This window comes from Artibeus jamaicensis, unplaced genomic scaffold (genome assembly GCF_021234435.1).
Source record: "Artibeus jamaicensis isolate MK-2021 breed Jamaican fruit bat unplaced genomic scaffold, CSHL_Jam_final contig_2377, whole genome shotgun sequence".
Taxonomy (NCBI): domain Eukaryota; kingdom Metazoa; phylum Chordata; class Mammalia; order Chiroptera; family Phyllostomidae; genus Artibeus; species Artibeus jamaicensis.
Window position 1 is genome coordinate 411,376 of NW_026521496.1, and position 8,405 is coordinate 419,780.

Genomic DNA, 8,405 nt, shown 5'->3' on the forward strand with positions numbered 1-8,405 from the left:
GCAGAGATAGTTGCCCTAATTTGCCCCTAGGGAGCAGTGCAGTACCTGGTCTGTAGGAGGCGCTCTTGGTCACACATCTTCATTTGCTTCTACGCTACAAGCAAGCTCCTTGGAGGCAGGCAGTGTTCTCTACCTGTGTGCATCTAGGACACTTGCTTCCTAGCCTTTAGGGAGAGACTTGGAGTTGGCTTCAGAAATACTCTGGGACCTACTGGACATGTCTAGTTGTGTTATGAGATGCCTGAATATGAAACGGTGGGGCAGGGACAGAGGCTTCCCCGCCTTTCCCCCACTGCACCCTGTGACAATTCCGTCCCTCTGGCCCCTTCTCTAGCAATAAAAAATTACTGCCTCACACCCTCCTACTCCTCACCCTAACTCAGTCTGGTCTCTCTCCATGAAGGTTGCTCCTTGTCTCCCTCTCCCTCCCTCTGGAGAAGAGCCTGCTCAGTTGGCCACACTTCTGGCCCCTGGAACCAGGAGGCAGGATTGCCATGCCCAAATTCTTGTTCTCCCTCCTCCTTCAGAAACACCTTCCCTGAGGATGTCCAGGCCATTTCCTGCCAGCACCTGCTTCCCAGCTGCTCTCCTGTCACTTCCTTGATTCCAAGGCAGCCCCTCCCCCTGAGAGGCACTGACACCCAGCTTGAGCTTCTCCCCACCCTAAGGACTTCTGATACCCTAGGGGCTCTAAAGGACAAAGGTGGCAAACATTCCAGCCTGCTGACCTGTTTTGTTTGGCCAGAATCGTGTTTTGTGAAGGCCCCAGCAGGGGAGGGATCCGGAACCCTCCAGCCTTTGAGAAAGGTCTAAGCTCCTTCCATGTCCTGCTGTTCTGCTTTAGACCCCACTCCTGAGCCTACCCCTGCCCTATGTCACTAGACTGTCCGGATTCTGAAACCCACCCTCTGACCACAGCTTCCCCTGCTTCCCTTTCACTTCCTGCCCCCCTAATCCTGATTTCTTCTGCAGACACAGACCTCCAAGCCCTCCGGCCCACCCTGTTTTATCCACCTTTTCCTTGACTCCCATTCTTTCTTCTTTGCTTTTCTACTCCTGCCTCACCAATTCCTCAGAACTCCGTGTCTCTGTTTGCAGAATTAGATAAATCTAACCATCCGCCTCCAGTGGAATCATCCTAAAAATCAAAGTTGGTTAATTCTTTTCTTGCTTACAAACTTCCAGAGATTCTCTTCAAGCTACAGGGCTGGTGGCACTAAGGATAAAGGCATGCTCCTCACTCAGCCTAGAAGAAGAGGAAAATTCTGTATTTTAGCCACCACAGCTCCCTTCACGAACCTGTGGCTTGCGTAACAGCTTATCCTGCTACTCATTCTTTCCTTAGCTGGCTCTAGTCTTATTTAAAAATCCTATTGTTTGTATAAAGACACAGAGCAAGGCCACTGAAGACACACCACAAACAGACAAATAGTTGCTACCTCTGCATAGGGCCAGAGGTGATGAAGATTGAGGGACAGAGTTGGTCAAAGGTTATAACCTTATCTGTGAGGTTTCTACTTTTCACGAAGAGATTGTGTCATGTACTTACTATTTGTGAGATATTAAAAACAAACACACCAACCAGTTTAGTACCAGGAAGCCTTCCCCAGATTTCCCAGGCAGATGGAGCTGTTTCCTTTCCTGGTATCGAATAGCACCTTCCCCAAGTGTTACAGGAAATACTGTTTGTAATTTGTTGGAGCCTGTCTTTCTCCTTCTAGGTGGGGAACCCCTCAAAGGTGCAAACTTTACATAATTCATGCTCCCATGCCTAGCAGAGAGCCTGGCCTGGAGAAGCTGCTCAAGAAGTGTGAATCCAGTGTATTGCCTCTGCCAGCTTTGAAAGTGCTTGCGGGAGGACAGTCCTCATCTAGTCCTGGGCTGATTCAAGTAATTTTCACAATGTCCAAGAAAGAATGTCTCTAGGAGTCAGATGTGGGTAGAGGAGAACTTTGGGTTGTGTCAACATGATGGGGTTGAAATGCACCCCCCCTCCCCGCTCCCCAAGGCGGGATTGTTACAGTGCTACTGTCTTGTCACTTGGCATGCTCCTGAAGCCAGTGCCTCCTCAGCAGTTAATCTAACGGCAAAGGCTGTATCCTCAAACACTGAACTCAAGCCCAGCCCTGATCTGTATCTCTAAGATGGAGAGGACACCCCTAATAAACAGGCTGTCCCCATGCAGGGTGGGCCTGGGAGGCGAGTCAGGAGACACTCAGACCAGGTTTGGAGGGAGGAATTGAGCAACTTCGAGGGACTGGAAGAAAGTACCAAGACCCTAGTGGGAATCTGTAACTTTTGTAATTTTCTGGAGAAATCAGAGCTCCCAGGTCATAGGATTCTACTTAAGTCAAAGGCAAAAAAGGGGTAGCCTTAATGGGTCAATTAGATTGGGGGTAGAGTGGGTGTGGCTTTTAGGGTTGGTGAACTGCGTGCCACGTGGCTAAGGCAACTCTTCAGACTTAAATGTGCAAGTGGAGAAGAGGCTGAGGAAGGGTCTGGGATCAGTCTTCTGAGAATGCCCCCAAGCAGCCCCTGTATTCAACCTTGAATAGGATAATGTTCCTGGAGTCTTAGGACAATGAGGCTAAGTACCTGGGCTCCTAAAGAGATAATGGTGGTGGGGTGAGAGCAGAAATTTGGTGAGTAGTCCCCTCCAGGTTCCCCCATTCCTCCCATTCCCCCCCAGCTCCTGCTCAGCTCCCCACCCACAACCCCACCACGGGCTTTAGAATTGCTGAAAGGATGTCAGGCGATGCCACACACTTGTAGACATAAATGAAAAACAACTCCGATTTTGCCATTGCTAAACTAAGTAACTTTTATTTTTATTTACAACAGAATTGGTGACTTTATTCTTCCATCTTTAGGGACAGAGGGCATCAGCAGCCAGATGGAAAGTCTGCAGTGAAGTCAAACTCGTTCTGCCCCAGCCACAGCTCCGGAAGCTCGTTGGCCCGGTCCAGTCCCAGTTCCACCACCAGTGACATCAGCACCTCCTCATCCACTGGGTCTGAATCAATGATGGCAGGACCCTGGGCACCCTGGGCACCCTGGGCAGGAGGAGAGAGTGCCTCCGCCCCTCCCACCTGCGCCCCCGGGCCCCAGTTTTGCTGGGGCCCTGCCTCCTCCGGTTGGTCTGGAGTGGCAGCCGCCGCCCCATGATATTGGTTATTAAGTTTCTGCAGCTGCATGCTAGCCAGCAGATGAGGGGAAGGTTGCAGGTTGAAGGGTGGGGGTTTAGCGGGAGGGGTGGTGGTAGGAGAACCCATTGGAGGTGGGGACCCTGAGGAACTAGGGGGAGCCCCATTGGCCTTGGCTCCATTCGAGGCAACCCCCGGGTAGTGCAGAGTGGCTACTGCTTTGCGATCTTTCACCCCTAGGTTAGCAGCGTAAGCCAGAGAGTTCATCTCTTGGTTGGCATCCTAGAAGACAGAGAAAGGCAAAGCATAGTACCAGGCACTGAAAGCTCCTACATGCACTTTATTTGGTGGGGAAGTAACAAGAATGCCCCCTGGAAAGTTGGCTCTCAGCCCCAGGATCCTTTCACTGCCATGGCTCTGACCACTGAGCTCAGCACCTGCCATCCTTAGTGGGTTTGCTGCTTTCATCTCCCTCCCTTCATCTCACCATTCTAATGCAGGCGAATGCCCCTTTTCTCCATTTCACGTTAATCTTTTCAATGGTGTTGTCTTGTTCCAGTCCCTTCCACCTTTCAACAACCCAAGTGGGTTTGATTTGACCACATTTAGGCAGAAACTTTCCTTGCTGTCCCCAGAGAAAGCCCTGTTGTCTCCTCTTTGCTAAAGGACACTAGATACCACATCTAGAAGGGTCTACGACATGGCCCCAGACCAGCTCATCTTTCCATGCCTCAGTGTCTCCATTTGTGAAATGGGAAAAGTTACCTCCTTTGCAGGTGAGGTGCCACCTTTGACATCAAGTGCAGGTCTCGACATCGTTGGCATTTCACAGCCTTGGCAGAAGCTGGATAGACCGCTGGGAGGTGATGCTGCCAGCTAGAGCTGTTGCACTGTAACGTGAGAGAGAAGAGGTAAGGGCAAAGGCCTCGTTGGCCAAGAAAGCATTTACAAGGCCTCAAACAGGGCAATTCCACACAGCTACAAGGCAAGAATGGTAACAGGGTTAGACACAAGACCAGAGACCACTCGAGCAAGGGAGGAGCTTAAGCTGTAACTTTGATTGCCTAAAGTAGGAAAGGTGCTTGGTTCAGCCAGGTGCTGCCCAGGTAGCCAGCTGCCCACATCACCAAGAGGGTACCACGATGACTGTTTCCTCATGCTAGTGATTTCAGAGCCCTAAGTGTGTGTGAGGAGTGGGATGGTACTGTTCCTGATTCTGAAGCCAGAAATGTCCCTGAGTAAGTAGTACACTGTCTCCATGAGCCACTGGCTTCTGGGCTGGAGAGCTGCAGCCTCCATTGGGACTGGGAGAAAGTGGGAAGGAGTCAGGGCAAGGAAGATCTAGAAAGCAGGAGGCTACAGCTCAGAGAAGGAATAACTCTCTAAGGCATGTGCCATGGAGCTCCAAAGCCCTCACTCAGGTGTGAGTCTTAGAAAAGCCAGGCTGATCAAGGTGGCAGGGGGCTCTGAACCGGCCAACAGAGCCTTGAGGAATGTCTCCATTTCTTCCCTACCTCAAGCTTCCTCCTCAAGATCGCCCTGGGGAAACTGGTCTGAGCCCAGCCACACCCATCTGTAGTGACATTTGGGAATAATTCTTCCCGGAGGGAAACAGGCATAGAGATTCAATGGCTTTCCTATCAAGTAGCAGTGGTTCCCGGAGCAGGATCTACCACTCTTATGTCCGCAGGCCTCACCTGACCAAAGAATTATACCTAGAATGATTCAAATGGTTTCCAAAGAAATAATTTCCTGGTTCAATTGCCAAAGGATGAAGGGGAAAGAATCCCCCCAAATCAGAAAACAAAAAAATCTCTTCATCTGAAAACCCTCAAGTTATTTTTCTAGCAGCTTGTTTTTTTAAAGCCTCATATATTCTAGCCTTCAGGATGAATTAGAGATGTCGAATTTCATATTTATAAAAACAGTTTTCCCCAAAGAATCTTCAGCACCTTAAAAAGCATCTCTAATCTTTCCAACAAAGCTAGAATTCTCCTTGACAACTCCCTCCTCCAGTGGTCATTAAGAATCTGTTCAGACTCTTCTAGAAAGTGGCCACTTACTACCTCTGTTTATCGTCTTCGAAGCACTTATTTGTAGGAGAGGGAGGCAAGAAAAATAGAGAAAGGAACAAGTGGGGAACAAAACATGAGAAAAAAACATCAGTTTCTGGGTGGCCAGCACCACCACTTGGTTGGAGCCCTGTTTATTCTCTGAGGTAAGCCGGTAACATTTCAAGTCAGTGATCACGAGACACGAAGTCTAATCCATGTGTCTTCCAGAGCCCAGCACCTTCACTATCAAGCAGCTTTCACGTCCTAAGAAAAATGTTGAGGGGCTCTGCTCATCTTTCCCGTTCCTATGCAGCCTTCCTTCTTTGTGCTGCCAGGACCCAAATGTACAAAAGAAGAAACAATAGTAGCAACAACAATAACAAAAAGGGGAGGGAAAAGAGAAATAGGAAAAAAAAAAGAGAGAGAGAGCACCAGAACAAAGTATCTGTTTTAATATCAGGTCCCAGGGAAGACCTTTAAAAAAAAAACCCACAGTATCTCCTCTCTTCAGGCTGGGAGACCCCCATTAACGGGACCCTGTTTCCATTCTGATCTGTTGTCTCCCATCACTGCTCCTCTCCCGCCCCCCACACCTGGCTAAGCCCCACCTGGGTCTGTGCACAGTGGGCGCTCAGTTAAGTGTTGAATCCGTCTGAAGAGGCAATAGCATTTCGATCGGAATCCCTGCCCCTACTTGCCCGATTTTTGTCTCTACTCCGCCACCCAGCCCGTTGGAAGGCAAAACTTGGCAGCTCGGAAACGTCCCAGCCTGCTCTCCAAGCCCAGAGCTGACCACTGTGATACGGCTGCGAGAGGCGACCGGGCGACCCAGAGCAACAAGTGCCTCCTCACACACTGGTGCCTCACGGGCTAGCTTCTAGTTCCCGCCCAACCTTCTCTTCGGACCGTCCCGTGCCCCGGCGGCCCCCTCCCACCTAGATGGTGATGGGGAGGGGAGAGGATGAAGAAAGAAGGGAGAGTCAGGTAAGGGGAACTCCTCTTTGACCTGTTGGAGAACCAAAAGTTAAAATACCACCAACCGGATGGTTCCATCTCGATTGCTATTTTCTCACTCAGGAGAAATTTAAAAAAAAAAACCCAAACAGTACTGCGGCTTGGCTCGGACGCGCTCTAACCTAGAGTAGTCAGTTTCGCCACCTGAAAACTAAAGGCCCCTTGTTTGCGGACAGCTCGGCTGCTCTCCTTGCCGGATCCCAGGTGGAGCCGCCGGCGCTGGGGGCGGCCTGGAGCATCCCTGCACAGTGGGCGCGAGCACCCAGGCCACCAGGACTGAGAGCGTCCGTTCCCGCAAGCGTTATGTCAGGAACCGATCGTAGAGACCGCACAAACAAGCGGGCAGGAGAGCGGGGTCTCGGCCCCGCGGTGTGCCCGCCCGCGGGGGCGCACTCAGGCTCCAGCGGCGGCTACTCCTGAGCCTCACCAACACTTACTCAGAGCCCGCTGAGCACGCGACACGGCCGCAGGCTGAGCCTACCCCTTAGCCAGGCCGCCTGTGATCAGTGCTCTAACCCCGCTACCAGAAGAGTGAGAGAGGCTCCGAGAGGTTCGGTAACTTGCCCAAGGTCACAGCGCTAGGAAGTGGCGGAGCCGGAATTCACAGCCACGTCTTTCTGACTCCCAGTCCAGCGCTCCTCGAGGCAGAGACTCCAAGAGCGACTGGGCTCAGCTGCGCCGGTTTATAAAGGAGAGGGGTGTGTGCGCGGGTGTGCGTGGCTGTGTGGGCGTGTGTGGTGGGGGTGGGGTGGGGAGAGTAGAGGTCAACTAGATAGTAGAGGCAAGTTGCCCAAATTCACTAACTTCCATCCCGCAATTCCCCTGAACGCGGCCCTAAAAGCCCCTTTTGCCTCCAGCCCCCAAAGGAAACCTGAGCTTTGTGCAGCCCCGGAGCCGGAGCGTCCAGATGCGGTCCGGGAGATTAGCAAAGTCCGTGGAAGCCAAGCTGGAGAAAGCGCGGGCGCGGGGAGAAAAGGTACTGCCGTCTCCCCGGGAGAAGCGGGCGCCTGGCGCGGCTGGCCGGGAGGCGGGAGCGCCGGAGAGCGAACGGGCTCACCGGCGGGCAGGCGGGCGGCGGCCCCTCCACCCCCAGCAGAGCAGCTCTCAAACAGAAAACAACTCCCTCAGAGCCCCCCGGCCCGCGCGGCCGCCGCCCGCTCCCTAAGCCCGCTCCACTGGAGTCCCCGGCCCCTCAGCCCAGCTCAGCGCCCTACAGGGCGGCCCGGCTTACCTCAGCGAAGCTGCCTGCCCAGGAGAGGGAAGCGCGGAGCCCGGTGAGCCGCGGGCGAAATGGCAGAGCCCCCAGCCCCTGGCACGCACGCACGCCGCCACCGCCGCCGCTGCGAACCAGTCGCGCTCAGTGCCACCCGACCCCGGGGCGCCTGGGAAAAGCCCGCACCGCCGCCCCGCCACCGCGCCGCACCGTGCCGCGCCAAGCGGCCCCGGCCCGCGCCCGCCCGCCCGTCCGCCCGTCCGCCCGCGGCTTCGGCGCCTGGCTCCCGGGTGGTAGCGGTGGTGGCCGCCGCGCTCCCTTCCCGGTGCGGGGGACCGGCTCTCAAGCCCCCATTGCCGCCCGGAGAGCCCTGACGCACACGCACTCGGCAGCAGGCTGGCTTCGGCAAAGAATCCCAGAAAGGACAGACCCTTTTCCCCCCTTTTTTTCCCCTCTCCCCCTCAATTTCCACGTCTTTATAACCGGCTTAGGGCATTATTAGCACATGTCCTGGCTCGTGGGCGAGTTGATGGCAAAATCTGAACTGGATACTTACCCAGGGCCAGAGCTGGTGCTGTGCCTTCCTCAGCCTTCTCCTTCCTCGTCAGGAATGAGCCTCGGTCTGCGGGTTGCGGACGGACTGCCGGGAGGAGAGTGAGCCTCCACCAGGGCAGCTCACCCGTATCCCTTCTGCAGCTGTGCCGCTGGGAACATTTTATAGTGGCAGTTAGAGTGTGTGGCCCTTTAAAAGGCGCTCGAGCTGGTGCAGTCGCCGCGGATCGTGTGAAAGCAAAGGGCCGGCTGGGGAACGGAGTCCAAGCGGCCCAGCGGGGTCCGGCAGCGCCGGGGACGGGCCATAACTCTCGGGATGGGGTTGGCGGGCCCAGACCATTGGCACCCCGAACCCTGAGCCCCTGTCCGACGCCTGTGCTTCTAAAGCTGGCGGGACCCCGGGTCCGGGACGTAGTCTCTCCCTACCGC

The 8,405-nt window shown here is 54.2% G+C and overlaps 1 protein-coding gene across 3 annotated transcripts; it reads right to left on the reverse strand.

The window, feature by feature from the left end:
- Positions 1-2,804: 2,804 nt before the first annotated feature.
- On the reverse strand, positions 2,805-8,124 carry CITED1 (Cbp/p300 interacting transactivator with Glu/Asp rich carboxy-terminal domain 1). 3 transcript variants are annotated; one of them, XM_037145442.2, is made up of 3 exons: positions 7,981-8,124; positions 3,909-4,033; positions 2,805-3,425 (listed from the first exon to the last, which is right to left on the reverse strand). In XM_037145442.2, exons 2-3 carry the CDS (start codon positions 3,966-3,968, stop codon positions 2,883-2,885), a joined length of 603 nt encoding a protein of 200 aa, XP_037001337.1. In that variant the 5' UTR covers positions 3,969-4,033; positions 7,981-8,124; the 3' UTR covers positions 2,805-2,882. The 3 variants fall into 3 exon arrangements, with proteins under 3 accessions (XP_037001337.1, XP_037001338.1, XP_037001336.1); XM_037145443.2 differs by lacking the exon at positions 7,981-8,124 and adding an exon at positions 7,443-7,590; XM_037145441.2 differs by lacking the exon at positions 7,981-8,124 and adding an exon at positions 6,776-6,878.
- Positions 8,125-8,405: the final 281 nt, after the last annotated feature.